We start from the raw sequence: 19,690 nt of genomic DNA on the forward strand, positions 1-19,690 counted from the left end.
CCCCACGTCAGGCTCTGTGCTGACAGCTCAGAGCCTGGAGCCTGTTTCCGATTCTGTGTCTCCCTCTCTCTCTCCCCCCCCCCCCCGTCCATGCTCTGTCTCTCTCTGTCTCAAAAATAAATAAACATTAAAAAAATTTTTTTAAAAAGATAGTGGGATACATCTGTAGGCAAAACATAATTTCTGCCTTCCAAGAGCTTATGGTTTAGTAGAAAAGACAGACTGATGAATAGAAAATTTCAACACAGCATGGCATATTCTCTGATGAAATAAGCATGGGGTTGTATGGGAAACCAAATCTCTCGAGCTTTGCTTGGAGTTTTCCCAGGACTAACCACTGGCCTGACAAGTGTTGGGATATTGGATAAAGAAGTAAAAGCATGGCTGACAAGGGCCCATAGCAATAGTAAACCATGCTATTATTCATGGAAACCCTTCTCCATGGTGGAAATTATGCTCAAAGATCCAGTTACCAAAAGCAGTGCAGGAAAATGTAGTTGGAGCTAATTTACTCTTTTAGGGGCTTAATTCAATGATGATGATGATGATGATGATGATAATAAAATTGTGACATTATTGGGAAATTTTAGAAGGAAGGAGAGGAAAAAATTCAATATAGTTATATATTTTAAAATTCCAGTCTTTATATGATGCCAGCCTGGACTTTTCTGCTTCCCTTGAGGTATGCACATTTATTTTTAACCCTGGTCTTTTGCTAATATCGAACCACAGTGCCATCATTAATCCCCATTAATACCCTGTTCTGACTGTGCCTTTTGGGAACTAACTCAACACTGAACTTTTTTTAACCAATCGATGTTTGGTATACTCCTTTGTGTTATAAAAAAATACCTTGAACTCCAGTTAGTAAATCAAACTGACCACAACTGGAGGGAGGTCCTAGAGTTTCATAGGGCCCAGTACAAGATGAATGACTGCAGGCCTTGTGGATGAGACGGACTTCAGGGCTTCTGATACCTCAGTATACATGATCTCACGGATAAACTGAAAATAGAGTTATTTTTTACCTTACCCATTTTACTTCCACTCCTCTTTGTCCTGGTATTTAGAAAGGTTTTTTTTTTCTTTCCATGTATGTAAAAAAACAGTAGTGACATCACTACTCCTTTGATATTTTTCCAAGGAGTTCCACAGGAGGCTTACTACAAAACCACATTTTAATTTTTCTCTAGTTGTTGACTTTGGCATCTTACTGGAAACTTCATGTTGAGCAAACCTCTTCAAGCAATAAACTAGCATGATTACTCAGTACATTTCAAAAATTCACTTAGGTTAGAAATTCCACCCCTCAGTCATCCCAGCTAAACTATAAAGTCATAGATGAAAACATGAGGTCTATTCCCCTAATCATTCAGACCAACCACAACACAGTTCCCTAACAGTTTTACTTACTTATTTTTTTTAAATAAGATATAGGGGCACCTGGGTGGCTCTGTTGGTTAAGGGCCTGATTCTTGATCTTGGCTCAGGTCATGATCTCACGATTCATGAGTTCAAGCCCTGTGTGCTGTCAGCACAGAGCCTGCTTGGAATTCTCTCTCCCTCTGTGTCTGCCCCTACCCCACTCGTGCTTGCTCTCTCTCTTTCAAAATAAATAAATAAGCTTAAATATTTTTTTTAATAAATAACAAATAAAAATAAGTAAAATACAAATTTAAAAAACACCATCTAGCTGAGTCTTTGGCTTATAAGCAACTAAAACCCTCTTTATTGGAGTGAACTGAGGACCTATGTACTCAATGGCTATTGTCCCCATCATGCCACCACTGTGGAGCTTTTTCACATTTCCCTAGGTGGATCTTATTCTTGAAAAAAATTCATCTATCAAAAAAGCATGATTATGTAGTAATAATTAGTTTCCCCATTCCTGTGTCAAAGATTTATATAATTGCAAATCAGAACTTTTAATGGCAGTAGAGGTGATCACCACCACCAGGTAATCAGTGAGAGCACACTGAATGTTATTTGCTGCCATCTTTGCAAAAGTAAAGATATCACTTCCTTTTGATGTTTTGGAAGAGTGGCAATGACACACACATACACACCTGCATTACTAACTCTACAGATGCCTAGGAGTTAAAATTTCCAGGCTGTTGACCATTGCCAGAGGTAGGCTTCATGATGGATTTGAGTCCCCACCCAGAGTTTTTAGGTTGAAAATCGATTTGGATTTTGTATTTTAATTCTTTCTCTATGATTCAGGCCCAGGAATGTCAGAAATAACATTCTTCACTTTGGGATAGCAGGAAAAGTTAAGAGCCTTCTGTGCCTCTTTATAACTTTTCCAATGGTGATGTACCTCAGTCAGTGAGGGCCCCCAGTGATGGCAACTTTCCAGAATCTATAGGTTAAAATTAATGAAAAATGTGATTGTAGTCCAAAAGCATTAAATACTAAAATACCAATTCTAAAAAGATTGTTTTAAACCCTTAAATTTGGAGTTGAGGGTTCCCTAAGCATAGGAGGCATTTCTATACTTCAGGAATGAGGGAGGCAATCCAACAATGATTTTAAGCCAAACATGCTACCTTAATGTCACCTTATTCACTAGGGATTTTCATTTTCGCTTTTTGAAGAATTTTGACAGTTAACAAATACATTGGAAACCAGTAGGAAAGTGGAATTTACCCAACAGAATTGTTTTCATAGCCACTTTTAAGAAATTGTATTCATTCTATGGACAAGCAACATGCAGATGAAGAAATGAGGTATCAGGAAGTTAAATGACTTGCCCAAGATGACTGGTAGTACTGCAAATGGATCTCAGGTTGCCTGACCCCAGCCTTCCATACACAATGTCATATTTCCCTAGGTTTGTCCTTTCCACCTGTCTGCTTTCCATATCACATGAGCTCCTTGGATACAAATATAATACCTTTTACAAGCCCTGTCTGATTCAATCCTTCCCTTTTAGGTGAGGGGGTGGTGGGGAGAGGACAGTAAACTGACATCATTTTTTTCTCTTATAAGTCAGCAATGTAATGAAGTTTCCATTTGTGGGCAAACAGCTTGATTTCTCAATTATTAAGGTTACATTTCTTATGCCTGTTCTCCCCATATTTTTGGAGAAAAACAGACATTTATTACAAACCATCTCTCGAATGTGATAATCATAGTCAATCTAAATGTCTGCTGTCCCTGAATTGCTTCCTGGAATGAGGTTTCAATGCTGCATCTATTTTGTAATCACATAGGCAATTTCTGAAACACAGGGATGCTTTTCAGAGCTCCCACCAACTTGTGCAGTCGGGGCTGCTCTGGTCTCCTGGGACAACCACTGCCAGGATGGACAGATAAAATGCAGGAAAGCCTTTAGGATACACCACACACTATTATGCACTTTGGGTTCTTTTCTAACCCTTTCCTTCTCCTCTCTCCTCCATGACAGCTTTCTCCTTTCCTGTTTCTACTCTGATTTTTTGCCTTTCTGGTTCATCTATTCCTTTCATTCAGATGTTTTTGGAGGCTTATCTATACCAGCTCTACACCATACAGCAGTGGGATAGCAATGTAAAAAGCAGACACTTGAAGAGTTTAAAATCCCAATCTCTCTCTTTGTCCACATTTGGTTATTTCTCTCATGATTATCAATTAGTAAAATATGTTTTGGCCAAAGAAGAATCCTCAGTTACTAAGGGAGACAAGGTTAATAATCTCTAGTTGTAAAGGATTTCATGAAAAGTGAAACTAATTACCCATCCCTGTCAGAGCTTGTGTTGAGTAAATATACCAAAGGCCATTTGCATAAGAGTGATTATATGCTTCACAATATAGGGTAGGGTTGATTCATTTTTTTTTCTTTCTTGAAGTAAAATTTATGTACAGTGAAATGCATTGATACTAAATGCAAATTTCAGTGAGTTTGGATTGAGGTAATCTCTAACACCAAAATATAGACATTATCTTCAGCCCAGAAATTTCCCTTGTGCTTTCTCCTAGTCAATCCACACCCTCATAGGCAATGGCCATTCTGTTTTTTTTGCAATAGGTTAGATTTGCCTGTTCTTAAACTTCACATAAATGGATTTATACAGTATGTACTTTTGGGGACTGGCTTATTGTATTCAATTGGTTTTTGCACGTGTCTTTAATGTATCCTTTCTTATTGCTAAGTGGCATTTCATTGTATTCTGTGTCATAATTTGTCTGTCCATTCACCTGTTGATGGCCATTTGAGATATTTCCAATTTGGGGCCATTATGAATAAAGCTGCTATGAACATTCTTGTACAAGTCTTGTACTTAATCTTTCATATCTCTGGGACAAGTAGTTATAGGTGGCATGCCTATGTCATAGGGTCTGTGTAAGTTTAACTTTATAATAATCTGCCAGTTCTCCAAAGTGATTGGTCCATTTACATGCCTGGTAGCAATACAGGAGAGTTCCAGTTTTTCCACAGCTCCACCTTTTCTTGGTGTTTCAGCTTTCTTAATTTTTAACCATTCTAGTGGGTGCATAGTGGTATTTCATTGGGATTTTAATTTTTATTTCTCTGATAACTAATGATTGAGCACTTTTCCATGCATTTATTAGCCATTCATATATCTTTTTCAGTGTAGTATCTTTTCAAGTCTTTGCCCACTTTTTTATTGGATTGGTTGTCTTTTTATTATTGAGCTGTAGTTCTCTATATATACATGTCCTTGTCAGATGTGTGTAGAAGATATTTTTCCCAGAATATGGTTTGCCATTAAATTTTCTCAATAATATGTTTTAAGGAACAAAAGTTTAAAGTTATAGGTAAAGATTTCCAGAATGAAACCAACTGAGTTGCAAAGAATCAGTAGACATGCGCTATGTAAAGAAAGGGTTTGAGAATGGAAGGGCATTCCAAGAAGAGAGTATGACATTTCTAATAGTACTGAGTCAGAAAAAAAGCTTATTAAGCCCACCACTATGAAAAGCCAAGGAGATAATAGATGGCTTTCTCACTCAAAATCCCAGCTGTTAGAGGTGTTATGAAAGCCCCAAAAGGATCAGAGATGAAAATCCAGGCAAGGGAAGAAAGAGAGTTCTCACTACCCTGTTTCTTTCATGTATTTGCTCATCTCCCTTTTTACACTCACCACATGACTTGACAAACAACAGGACAAATACAAGTAACAGATCTCTACATTACAAGATGAATGAATTTTCAAAGTTTACTTTTTGGAATGATTTTTAAAGCAAATATCACTTGAACCCAAGTACAGGAAGGAAGGAAGGAAGGAAGGAAGGAAGGAAGGAAGGAGAAGAAAGAAAGAAAGAAAGAAAGAAAGAAAGAAAGAAAGAAAGAGAAATAGAGAAAGAGAGAAAGGAAGAGCTGTTGTCATTGCAGAGAGATGGTGCCTGAAGCCAACACCACTACCACTCAATCATCTCCTTCTCCACTCCCCCCAACACAGTGACCGCTGAGCTACTTTTGCAAATCCCTAGAATGTCATGGGTACTATTTGACATCCACTATACCACTTCCACCTACAGCTAAGATTGATCACCACCAGATTGTAGCTGGGGGCTGTGGTTCACAAAAATCTGGAAAGAATTTTACTCAAGGAATAATTATTTTCCTGCCCAAATTTAACTCTCTATCTTTGAAGCTAGTTCATGTAACCCAGATTTTATATCCAGAGGTCTTCCAGAAACCGTCATAGACAGGATTAGGTATAAAACTGTATTCTACAAGATTTACAGAAATCCTAGCCTTTATGAGAACATAACTTTTAACAATGAAATTTAACAAAATATAATAGGTTTATAACAAACAAAAGTCATTTCATCATAGCCATATACAGTGTGCACACAGGGTAGGAAAAATACCTTTATATAATTAAAAAGAAGCAGAAAAAAACTGTAATTATACAAAATGTAAAAGTATAGATTTTGGAAATTGGAGAATCAAGAAATGTCACTTCTCTTTATTGTTCAATATCAGTTAAAAATCTGTCCAATTCTCCAAGACCAAAATTACAGAGAAATCCAGTATTGGTTATGCTTTAAGTCCCCCCCTGCCCTTTGAATTGTACAGGAACCCAGGACTTATTCTGACCCTGGAGTGGAGGTCTACTGTGCAATGCCAGCACCAGGCCTTAACATCACAGTAGCTGATCTACTGGCAATCTCACTTCAGAACAAAGCATAGGCCAGTCCTGCTGCAGCCACACCATTCAAAGGGCCTCTCACCCAAAAAGCACTATTTCCTGACTGGATTTCCCACAGTCTCCAGTCCCCAATGGCTCAACTCCTGAAATGTTGGCCTCAAAGAGCACTGTCTTTGCCCTTTGCTATATATGAACAAACCCAGTGTAACCACACCCCATGGGCCTAAGCCTGGGATTCAGATACACACACACACACACACACACACACACACACACATATATATATATATATATATATATATATACCCAAGTACAGAAAATGCTTTCCTTAATACCCATCACCCATCTAGCCCATCTCCCACCCACCACCCTCCATCACCATCTCAGAGCCTGGAGCCTGCTTTGGATTCTGTGTCTCCCTCTCTCTCTGCCCCTCCCCTGCTCACACTCTGTCTCTCTCTCAAAAATAAATAAACATTAAAAACAATATAAAACAATAAATGGCACTATACTGTAGATGGTAGTTTAAAAAGTAGTACACTTACTTTTTATAGCCTTGTTAAGATATAGTTAAGTTACAATAAAATGCACATACTTAAGGAATGCATTTTGATAATTTTGATGCACCCATGAAATCATCTCTAACATGAAAATAATGCGAATATCTGCTGCTCCTCAGACATTTACTTTCTAATTTCTCATTTTGATGATTCTCTGCTTGGTCTACCATCCCCAAGCAATCACTGTTGTGCTTTCTGTCATTACACATTGATTTATATTTTCTAGAATTTTACATAAGTGGAATCATGCAGTTATCACTCTTTTTTTGTCTAGCTCAGGCTTCTTTATCTCATTTTGAGATTCATTCATGCTATTGTTTGTATTCCTTTATAATGCTGAGTAGTGTTCCATTCTATAGAAGAACCACAATTTGTTTATCTACTTTCTTGTTGATGGACATTTGGGCTGTTTCCAGTTTTTTCCTCTTACAAATAAAGCTAAGATTGTTCATGCAAAAGCCTTTGTATAGACATAAGCTTTTATTTTTCTTAAATACCTAGGAGAGGGATGTCAGGTCATATGATAGGTGTGTGTTTAATTTTTAAGAAACTGCCAAAGTGGTTGTACCATTTTACATCACCACCAACAGGGTATGAGAGTCCCAGGCATTCACATCTTCCCCAACACTTGATATCATCAGCCTTTTTTTATTTATTTAAATTTTAGTTAGCTAACATATAGTGCAATATTGGTCTCAGAAGTAGAATTCAGTGACTCATCACTTACACACCCAGTGCTTATCACAACAAGTGCCCTCCTTAATACCTATCATCCGTCTAGCGCATCTCCCACCCACCACCCTCCATCAATTCTCAGTTGTTCTCTATTGTCGAGTCTCAGATATCACCTCATGCCAGTCAGAGTGGCTAAAATGAACAAATCAGGAGACTATAGATACTGGAGGGGATGTGGAGAAACGGGAACCCTCTTGCACTGTTGGTGGGAATGCAAACTGGTGCAGCCACTCTGGAACAGTATGGAGGTTCCTCAAAAAATTAAAAATAGATCTACCCTATGACCCAGCAGTATCACTGCTAGGAATTTACCCAAGGGATACAGGAGTGCTGATGCATAGGGGCACTTGTACCCCAATGTTTATAGTAGCACTTTCAACAATAGCCAAATTATGGAAAGAGCCTAAATGTCCATCAACTGATGAATGGATAAAGAAATTGTGGGTTATATACACAATGGAATACTACATGGCAATAAGAATGAAATCTGGCCTTTTGTAGCAACATGGATGGAACTGGAGAGTGTTATGCTAAGTGAAATAAGTAATACAGAGAAAGACAGATGCCATATGTTTTCACTCTTATGTGGATCCTGAGAAACTTAACAGAAGTCCATGGGGGAGGGGAAAAAAAAGAGGTTAGAGAGAGAAGGAGTCAAAGCATAAGAGACTCTTAAAAACTGAGAACAAACTGAGGGTTGATGGGGGGTGGGAGGGAGGGGAGGGTGGGTGATGGGTATTGAGGAGGGCACCTTTTGGGATGAGCACTGGGTGTTGTATGGAAACCAGTTTGACAATAAATTTCATATTTAAAAAAATAAAAAATAAAAAAATAAAAATAAAGGGATAAAAGAGTCTCTTGTACTTTATTTCCCTCTCTTTGTTGAACCCTTTCCCATGTGCTCATCTGTTTTGTTTCTTAAATTCCATACTTGAGTGAAATCATATGATATTTGTCTTTCTCTGATTGACTTATTTCACTTAACATAATACATTCTAGCTCCATCCACATCATGTCAAATGGTAAGATTTCATTCATTTTTATGGCTAAGTAATATTCCACTGTGTGTGTATACCACATCTTCTTCTTCTTCCATTCATCAGTTGATGAACATTTGGACTCTCTCCAGAGTTTGGCTACTGTTGATAATGCTACTGTAGAAATCAAGGTGCATGTTCCCCTTACAATCTCTATTTTTGTATCCTTTGGGTAAATACCTAATAGTGCAATTGTTGGATCATAGGGTAGTTCTATTTCTAGTTTTTTGAGGAACCTCCATACTATTCTCCAGAATGGCTGCACCAGTTTGCATTCCCACCAGCAGTGCAAAAGGGTTCCCCTTTCTCCCATCCTCACCAACACCAGCTGTTTATTGTGTTGTTAATTTTAGCCTTTCTGACAGGTGTGAGGTGGTATCTCATCATGGTTTTTACTTGTATTTCCTTGATGATGACTGATGTTGAGCATCTTTTCATGTGCCTGTTAGTCATCTGGAGGTGTTCTTTGGAAAAGTGTCTATTCATGTCTTCTGCCCATTTCTTAACTGCATTGTTTTTTCAGTGTTGAGTTTAATAAGTTCTTTATAGATTTTGGATACTAACCCTTTATCAGATATGTTATTTGCCAATATCTTCTCTCATTCTATAGGCTGCCTTTTAGTTTTGTTGATTGTTTCCTTTGTTGTGAAGAAGCTTTTTATCTTGATGAAGTCCCAATTGTTCATGTTTGCTTTTGTTTCCCTTGCCTTCAGTGATGTGTCTAGTAAGAAGTTGCTGCAGCCAAGGTCAAAGAGGTTGCTGCATGTGTTCTCCTCTAGGATTTTGATGGTTTCCTGTCTCACATTTAGGTCTTTCATCCATTTTGAATTTATTTTTGTGTATGGTGTAAGAAAGTGGTTCAGTTTCAATTTTAGACTTTCTAACAGGTGTATAATGTTATCTCATTGTGGGTTTAATTTGCATTTCCCTCTGACTAATGATGTTGAGCATCTTTGGTTGTGTTTGTTTGCCATCCATGTATCTTCTTTGATGTGGTATCTGTTCAAATATTTTCCCCATGGTTTTAAATTTTGTTCTTTTTCTTATTATTGAGTTTATAGTGTTCTTTACATATTCTGAATACAAGTCCTTTACCACATATGTGATTTGCAAATATTTTCCCTCACTCTGGACATACCTTTTCATTCTCTTAATGATGTCTTTCAATGAGCAAAAGTTCATAATTTGATGAATTCCAATTAATTTGTAAGTATATCCTTATGAATCATTTTTCTTTTCTCTCTTTCTTCTTTCTTTCTTTCTTCTTTTTTGTACTATATCAAAGAGATCTTTGCTTAACCAAAGGGTATAAATTATTTTTCCTGTTTTCTTCTGGAAGTTTATAGTTTTAGGCTTTATATTTAGGTATATGATCCATTTTGAGATAATTTTTTATATGGGACAAAGTATGCATCAAAGTTCATTTTTGCGTATGAATATCCAATTGTTCCAGCACCATTTGTTGTAATGATTATACTTTGATCATGAAATTATCTTTGCAACTTTGTCAAAAACTAGTTAACTATATTGCTGGAGTCTATTTCTGTTCTATATTGTGTTCCATTAATCTGTTTGCTTCCCTTTATGCCAAATAGTGTTGTGCTATTTTATTTAAAAAAGCATTACATTTAAGTGTACTCAAATTCTATTTAATTTTAAGTCTTATTTAATCATTAAGTTTTGCTTTCACAGAAATAAAACTCTGAATTGCAACAGAAGACATTTTTAAACTTCAAATAAATGTTTCTTCACTACAAGAAATACTGTTTTTAACAGATCCCTCTAAGATTATTTAAAAACTATTAAAACCATTAAAAGAATAATTATATATTTTTAGATTATGTTTTAATTTTAGATGATGTTAATTACCTAAGAGAGACCAACACATTAAAACATCAATACTTCCATTCTCCCTCTCCTCTTTCCTCCCTCATGTCTAATCTTTTTAAAATTGTTATCATTATATTATCAAATTTTAAAATTCATATTCATTCTGATACCATAATTCCCAAAGGTTTTTAAACATACATGAGTTTTTCTCATCACTAGATCTCTTACCACAGTGTCTCTGTTCCTGGGTTCTTTGTTTGATTCAGCCTTTAATTATCTTGATATCATTTTTCAAGTAGTTTGGTTATAATGGATGGTGTATTCCCTGAGATTCTTCATGTTTGAAAATGAGTGCTGGCTGCCTTTATACTTACAGAACCTCTTAGCTGTGCATAACATTCTTGGGCCAACCTTTCTTTCTCTCAGGACTGTGTAAATATTGATTGACTGTGTTTTGCCAGTGAATGGTGTTGTGGAGAAGTCTAAAGACAGCCTAATTTCCTCCCTTGTTGCTAGTTTGCATTTTCTGTCTATATGACTGAACAATTATTTCTTTATTCTTGAGTTCGAATAGCTTAATTAATTAAAGTTCCTAAGCAGTGAGAATTCTACATCAAGTCACCTCAGAGCACAGATTGTACTTTTATTTATTTATTTTTAAATTTTTTAATGTTTATTTATTTTTGAGAGACAGAGACAGAGCATGAACAGGGGAGAGGCAGAGAGAGAGGGGGGCACAGAATCCAAAGCAGACTCCAGGCTCTGAGCTGTCAGTACTGACCCTGACATGGGACTTGAACTCACTGGCCGTGAGATCATGACCTGAGCCGAAGTCAGACTCTCAACTGACTGATTCACCCATGCACTCCTCAGATTGTCCTTTTAAAGTATAAATTCAATGTTTCCTCAATTAGGTAAAATTTTCTTATGTCATAAATACATATTATGCTTCATTTATTGGGTTCTCTGTTTTAAAGATAATAATTATTCTTATGTTGTATCATCCTTTTTTCAATAACTATTACCTCATCTCCAAATAACTTAATCTTATTATATTTTTCATAGTATTTCCTTTATCTCAAGCTTTTTTCTATATCATTAATTTTATTTTTAACAATATCTACTCTGTTCCTTATAGTTTATACTTTATTTTGAGTTCCATGATGATGTCATTTGATCTTCAATTTGTTCATTTAGATCTGTGATCTCCTAAGAGATTGTGAGAAAATTCCTTGTTTCCTACTTTTACTTTCTTCTATGTATTATTTTTTTTCATATTCTCTCTCCCTCTCTCTCACCCTCCCTCTCTCTCTCCATCTCTCTCTGTGTGCCTCTTCCTCCCTCTCTGCCCCCCCTTTCCTTCCTCCTTCTCTGCCTCCCTCCCTCCTTCTCTTTCTCTCTCCCTTCCTTTCTCTCCCTCTTGCTCTCTCTCCCTATATTTCTCCCTCCCTTTCTCCCTCCCTCTCTCTCTTTCCCTCTTTCCCTATCTTCCTCTCTTTTTCTCCCTCCCTCCCTCTCTCCCTCTTTCTCTGTCTCCCTCCCTCTCTCCTCCTCTCTTTATCTCCCTCCCTCCCCCTCTGTCTCTCATCCCCTCTCTCTATCCCTTTCTTCCCTTCTCTCCCTCCCTTTCTCTCTCTCCCTCTCTCTCTCCTCCCTTCTTCCTTCTCTCCCTCCCCCTTTGCAAGTATAAATACTTGCATAACTTTCTCCAAGTGTCCTGTTTGCTCTAATATACTGTAGGTGAAATGTTGACACTTCCCAATCTAAGACTAGTTGGATTTCTCCTCTGAACTACAGTTTAAGGCAAATGTATTTCATTCTATCTACTCTCCAGTACCCTGAGAAAAGCTGGAAGGGGGAGGGAAGGGAAGCTGAAGAGATGGCAGAGTCTCTTAGAATACTGGAGCTCTGCTCTTCCTTATAAGGTTCTGTTAAATTTCTCATCCGAGAATCCACCCCATCTAATTGGAGATGTAGCTCATGAAGGGCAGGGCAACTTTCAGACTCTAGGTCATTTCCCCACTGTAGTCCCAGAATGTCTCCCTCTTTAGAGGTGCAGACCATTTCTCACCCATTTCTCCACAGCAGTTGTTTCCACTGTTCTGGTCAGAACAAGAAAAAGATCAGCATTTTAATTTGGTTAGTTTCTTTACAGATTTTGAAATACTACTGAGAAGTCTCAGGATTTTGTGGACTTGACAGTAGGGCCTCTGAGAAACTGATGAGGGTCAGGTGCTGAGTCATGCTGCTTCTCTAGTCCAATATATATTCCTCAATTTTTCTTGGAACCGGGTTTTGTAGTTTGCTGAATTATGTTATGCCACTGGGTTGCTGATAATGACTTAGGGGGGGCCTGGTTTTTCACTTTTCCCATATTATAGATATTACAGGAGGACAATTTAGTGCAACCTCAATGTAGTTGAATAACACTCCCTGTCCAAAATCCTTGGCTCATAATGTCTCCTAGACTACCAATGATACAAGTCCAAGACATTTCATTCTGACACTGGTCAAACTCTGAGTTCATGACAGGGTATTAAAACAGTCAACTGTGGCATGAAGAAAGACCAGCATGCCCTTGAAGTTTCCCCCCAAACGTATCTTGTTGTCTATGGAGGGAGATATTACTTTAACTCTTTACATGTGTCACTAAAGACTTACCTCTTTCAGTGTCTGGGCTCCTCAGAAATCAATATTCTAATTAGAAAACAGTAGCTAATCCAACCAAATGCTAATAAATGAGAGTTGTGATTTATCTAGCAACAGGGAAACAGCTCAGCATTCACAATTATAAGGTCTGTAGAGGAGAGAGCTTTTTTTTCTCTTCCCCTTAGCTGACTGGGTTCAGCCAAATGCTATAAATAGTCCTCCTAGTTAATAGCTATCTGTTTGAAAATCAGTCATTAGAACCATAATTTAGGAACTTTTTTTCCTCTGAGATTCATAGGCCCTATTCTATTTCTCAAGGATAAGGATAAGGCAATGGTAATGTGAGTTAAACCTGAGACTGCCTATCCACAAAGACCAAACTACATCATAGCCTACCAAGGCACTCTTCAGGCTTCATTATAACAGACACAGATTTTTAAATAATCAATTCAACTGCAAAGAGAAATGTTGATCATAAATAGAGCCAAAATGGTTGACTAAACACAGTTGCACCCCAGTCATTTCACAGAGTTACATGATAAAGTCAAAGTTTACATCCAAGGCATGAGTTTGCAATTAGCTGAACAAGGTCCTTCAGAAATCTTGAAAGAATTACTTTTTTTCTACATTAAACAAATCAACCAACTTTAACCTGACCAGACAGAATCAAGGAGAAGAAATAGTTTATCTAAATCAAATTGAATGGTGATCTAGAGAACACTTTCCAGAAGGACCCTCTTTGGGAAATGCCAAATACTCAGTGCTAGAGTAAATCTCGTATTTCAGTGGAAGGTTTGTCATTCACAGTAGAAGGTGTTTGCGCATTTCACATGTTTTCTTCTGATATTTTATATTTATTTCATCTGCTATTGTTTATTTACATGATACCCATGCAGAGCTCCTAACAGGTGCCTGAACCTGCCATATTGTTTCATGTCACTAAGCATTTATTCAAACTGTTTCCACTATGTAGATGGTCTTGTCTGGCTCTCAGCCACTCAAGACCTAGCTTTCATGTAATTTCCTCTATTCAACCCACAACCACCACCACCCTCCAACCTGTTGAAACTGACTACTACCTCCTTTGGGCCTCCACCTTACCTGTACATCTTTCTGTCGTAACATTAGTAAACTTTACTTCCACTTGATTATTTTCTTGTTCATTTCTCTCCTGGGAGAAGGTCTTATTCCTATTCAGATATACAATACCTATATGCTTGTTGAATATACAAGTGGTTATTCAACCACTATTGAGCACCTACTCTTTGCCAATTCTTGCTAAAAGTAAAAAGACATAGATTTTTTTTAAATCTCTATTCCTAATGAACTTATGACCTAGTGAGGAGAATAGACTTCTATACAACTAAACTCAGTAAGCCTAAGAGAGGGCTCTGAGCAAGTGCTGAGGCTGAGCTGTTAACTGGCAAGGCACTGAACACATAAAGGCACTATATTTTAATGTATCTTCCATGGTTTTCATAATCCAAACACACCTGCTTCAATCATACATTTCACATTGCTTGCTAATATCTTCTCAGCATAGACTAAACCTAATGTTCTCAAGCTAATGTGCATGAAATCACCCTGGGATTTTGTTAAAATGCAGACTCTGACTCAGTAGGTTTGTGGTGGGGACTGAGATCCTGCATTCCTAACAAGCTCCCAGGGGGGATACGGCTGCTGGTCCACAGACAACATTTTGAAGAGCATGGCTCTAACCCCTTGTCATGTCACCATATAACCATTGTTGAAGTGGTACCAGTTTTTAGAAAAGCTCCCTCTGCTCCTTACCTAGACGATCTTCTAACTATAATTAAACATGATGAAAGTAACACCAAGAGAGGTAAGATTCAATAGTGCCCTCCAAAAAACTGAGGCCATGAAAGGGTTACTTCTTAACCATTTTAATGTCTAAACACACAATGTCTTTTTTCCTGCTCTCGAGGTCTGCTGCTACCAGAAACTGTGGTCTGAATGTGCAGTAAGATTTTCCCAAATATTCAAGAATGCTATTTTTAAGTCTCCCCCATACTTACACCATAATACCCAGGCCCTTCCTGTAAATGAAGATATCTTTTAACATAACCATAAACACTAATCATCTTTTTTTTTACTTTTTTTAATTTTTTTAATGTTTATTTATTTTTGAGAGAGAGACAGACAGAGTACGAGCAGGGGAGGGGCAGAGAGAGAGGGACACATAGAATCGGAAGCAGCTCCAGGCCCGACGTGGGGCTTGAACTCACGAGCCATTAGATCATGACCTGAGCCAAAGTCAGACGCCCAACTGACTGAGCCACCCAGGTGCCCCTAAACCCAAATCTTAAGCAATCATAAAGGAAATACTTTTTTTATTGCAACTTGTTTAAAACAAACATTGTAAGGTATTCATAAGAATTTAATGTCTTACTAACTGTTAAGGGTTCCTATGACATCTGCTTACTTTTTCAGTTCATTAGAGTCTACAATTTATTATAAAAGTCAAAAGCCACTAGACCATCAGACTTTAGGCCCCCACTCTCCCTATCTGTCTTTTGTCATGTGTCAGTTTCGAATTCTCCTTCGACAAAGTCAGGGTCCCTCTTTGATCCCTATTTGAGCTGTCTTCTTTTGTGGGTGCTCTTCCTCTCTTCCTCACTACTCCAACCAGACCGTGTCCTAGGCATATCTTTTCCTAAGCATGTGGTGAAGACATTACAACTCTTCCTAGCTGCTATTCAATACCACCTTAACTTCGATAATATGTTATTTGAGAGGCAGCCTTGGCTATTTGGTTTTCTCTTGCACAGTTATTGTGTCACTTTCTCTGATGACACAACAGTGAATGGAACAGTAGTGGAATTGTTTTTATCATGAAGGACATTTGGAAGGCACTGGATGCCTTAGCTTGCTTGATGTCAGAGACTAGAGGGAACTCTTCTAAATGTTCCTTCTTCCTTCTTACCACTCATGGTGTCATTTAGGTTAATGCCAAAGATGATGAAGGTGTCCTTGTTGGATCCTGGGACAACATCTATGCATATGGTGTCCCCCCATCAGCCTGGACCGGAAGCGTTGACATTCTGTTGGAATACCAGAGTACTAAGAATCCAGTCCGGTATGGTCAGTGCTGGGTTTTTGCTGGTGTCTTTAATACATGTAAGTATCCAATTGAGTAACATTTTTTTAATGTAAAGGGAATTTTACTTGAAGACATTTTATCTATAAACTGGCAAAGAGATCTAGCAACCCCTGTTAGCTCTCTAGAATTTATGGATGGCTATTCTGGGATGTAGTCAATGCATAATTAAATTGTACTGGGCCAAATATGCTCATAGTTTCTCTTTGGCTGCAGAATCTTTATAGAAAGGATGATGGACTATTTCCTACATAATCCATCACTCAACACCAAGAGAAATGGGAGGAAGGGGCCCAGGGGCAAAGAAATTTTGTGAGGGAAAAGATATGCCATTTTCTTTTCAGTAACCACCCCTCCCCCCCGCATTTTAAAAAGACTAAATTAACAAAATTTTAAGTGATAAATAATAAAAGATATATACTGTTTATTTGTTATTGAAAATGTTATAAATATGCTTATTACTCTCCTATTGTTTATCACAGAGAAGTTTTATAAATATATGCACTTAATTTTTACCATAACTGTGGTAGGGATTGTGACAGGTGGTCTCATCTCCATTTTTACATGCAAATCTCAATGCCCCTGAGCAATTAGATATCAGAACTTAATGAACAATCTTTACTCCCTAGTTTCCCTTTTAGTTTTTAATCCACCCAACATCTAATCTATAGGGGAAAACATATGAGAACAGAATTATTCTCCTCAGCCTCATGCATCATTTTTTGAAATGGCATTTGCTTCTCTAGATCTGGACAACATTATTGTTAATTCAGTGAATATTTTTAAAAATACATTTATCTCAGTATGTCTTCATCATTGGTAATGATTTCCATTCACTTGCCATTTCTACAGCCTTGGAGAAAACATTAAGCTCAAGTTGGAGTGTCCTTTCTGCTTGCTCATTAATAAAAAATGTTTTTTACCTAGTTAGCATTTTTTCTTTTAATCAGAAAAATCAAGGAGGGACTGGTGGCTGGAAGCCAGGATGAGGCCATTTTTTATAAATGATCATGAAGCCTCACAGTTTTAGCTCAAAGTTGTAATAGTCCAAGATTAGTCAGTGATAGCCAAGTGGAAAGAAATTGTGAGTCTTGTGTTGTGTGTTTTGATTTTCTATGGGATTCAACTAGGTAAGATTATTTTCTTAGTCATTTGCATATATCCAAGGGCTAAAGTAATATATTTAGAAGAAATAAAGAAATAAAGGCCAGTGTATCAGTTTTGTAGAAGTGCTGGTCTCTGATGTTCTAGCAGAAGTTAAACTTCATGATGGAATAACAATTAGAGGTAGCCCCCTCCCTCACCGTTCCCAAGCCCAGACCATGTGGAGGGTACCCTATGGGAGAAGCTTCTCATAGGAAATTCCTCCAGGAACACAGAAAGGACCCTCTCTCCCTTGTGTCTTCCTGCTGTCTACAATTTCACTATCCCAATGTAATTCCTTCAGGCTTAGAACCAGATAAAATAGTGAACACCTTCCATCCATTTACGCTTTTCTTTCACTGTTTTTTATTTATAATTTGTATATTTGTTACTTTATTGCTTAACAATGCTAAACATTCACATCTTCAAAAATAATTATTTTTTTATTTTTTATTTTTTAAAATTTACATCGAAATTAGCATATAGTGCAACAATGATTTCAGGAGTAGATTCTTTAGTGCCCCTTACCCATTTAGCCCATCCCCCCTCCCACAACCCCTCAAGTAACCCTCAGTTTGTTCTCCATATTTACGAGTCTCTTCTGTTTTGTCCCCATCCCTGTTTTTATGTTATTTTTGTTTCCCTTCCCCTATGTTCATCTTTTTTTTTCTCTTAAAGTCCTCATATGAGTGAAGTCATATGATTTTTGTCTTTCTCTGACTGACTAATTTCACTTAGCATAATACCCTCCAGTTCCATCCACATAGTTGCAAATGGCAAGATTTCATTCTTTTTGATTGCCAAGTAATGCTCCATTGTATATATATACCACGTCTTCTTTATCCATTCATCCATCGATGGACATTTGGGCTCTTTCCATACTTTGACTATTGTTGATAGTGCTGCTGTAAACATTGGGGTGCATGTGTCCCTTCGAAACAGCACACCTGTATCCCATGGATAAATGCCTAGTAGTGCATTTGCTGCGTCATAGGGTAGTTCTATTTTTAGTTTTTTGAGGAACCTCCATACTGTTTTCCAGAATGGCTGCCCAGCTTGCATTCCCACATTTATGCTTTTTGTATGAAAGAGTCATCAAGTCTATTCCTGAAAACAGGCTTTGGTGGTAAGCTAAGGCAGAAGCACAATGTGAGGAAGTCACAGTAAGAATAAACCCCAAGAGGGAAGTTGGGAGGAAGGCGCTGCTGGTGCCCCAGTATCAGGCTTCACCTGTCCTTAACATTATGAGTTTGGCAGACTCCGGAACAAGCCTCATTTTGGGAATTAGTGGTCAGCCTGAAATAGAACTAGGGTGCCAATCATATTACTGGTAAAACTGTGCCTTGAATAGGGTCTGTGAATCAATAGAGGAAGACAGAAGCAGGAAGCGGGTGGTAAGTGCCATCATTTTTGTTTAGGGTATTAAGATTAAGTCCATTAATGAGGACACTTGAACGCTACCAGACTTAAGTTTGGACTTCCAAGGTTGTTCTATTGAAGGAGGTGGATAGTCTTTGGTTAAAAATGCTAAACTATTCTGAGGGGGAAAAAAAGGCAAGCCAAGTCATTAATCTTAAAATTGTCAGCTGAATTATTTTCAATGAGCCCTGATGTCTGGCATCCTGGGAGCCAGGGAGGGCATTTGGATTGAGTTTAATCATTAGGTACATATGGCAAGAGATGCATCCAGGTAATTTATTATCTAGCAATTAAAATGAATCTGTAGTGTCGCCCTCTACCAAGTGTCACAAGAGCAAATTCCAACCAGGAGAGCTAACACCACTGAGGCCACCTTTCATAGCTTCCTATTAGCTGAGTTTTTTTTTTAATTATTTTCAGCAACATAGTCCCATTAGATGAACTAAAATAATATGACTTTAATGACTGTATGATTAGCAAGTAAACAATTGTAACCCTGTTATTGGGATTTTATTCCTTTTATTCCACTTATTTTGAATGATCACACAGCAAGATTTCTCTCCATAGTCCCAAAGCTTGACAGTAGTCCCCCTTCTTCAGTATGGAACATTTGAGGACAACCCATGCAAAGAAGGAAATCCCTTATGAGAAGGGATTGTTCACTATGTATTTATTAAATTTTGGTGATGGGTTTCATTGTGGTCTGTCCTTGCTTCCAGTTTTGCGATGCCTTGGGATACCAGCGAGAGTTGTTACCAATTATTTCTCAGCCCATGATAATGATGCCAATTTGCAAATGGACATCTTCCTGGAAGAAGATGGGAACGTGAACTCCAAACTCACCAAGGATTCGGTGTGGTGAGTTTGATTTACAAGGGCATTTGCTGATATCATATTAAAGTGATATTACACATTTACCACAAGACAGGCTAGGCCTAATGTTTCTTCCCATTCTATTTTAAGGATTGTTCAATACCATAGTCAGAAATGTCTGATTGGCAGAGATTGTTTTCAGCTAATGAATGAGAAATGTTACTGAACAGGCAGTTTGTGTTTCTAGTAATAAAGATCGATCATTGCATTATGACAGCAACCACT

At 37.7% G+C, this 19,690-nt stretch overlaps 1 protein-coding gene across 3 annotated transcripts in view; it reads left to right on the forward strand.

The window, feature by feature from the left end:
• F13A1 (coagulation factor XIII A chain) overlaps positions 1-19,690 on the forward strand; it is a 165,184-nt gene that overhangs the window by 77,505 nt on the left and 67,989 nt on the right. For all 3 annotated transcript variants that reach the window (XM_030314906.1, XM_030314908.1, XM_030314907.1), the window contains 2 exons: positions 15,876-16,050; positions 19,312-19,450. In XM_030314906.1, coding sequence (XP_030170766.1) covers positions 15,876-16,050; positions 19,312-19,450 — 314 coding nt within the window. The remainder of the gene's footprint in view (positions 1-15,875; positions 16,051-19,311; positions 19,451-19,690) is intronic.

This window comes from Lynx canadensis, chromosome B2 (assembly GCF_007474595.2).
Source record: "Lynx canadensis isolate LIC74 chromosome B2, mLynCan4.pri.v2, whole genome shotgun sequence".
NCBI lineage: Eukaryota > Metazoa > Chordata > Mammalia > Carnivora > Felidae > Lynx > Lynx canadensis.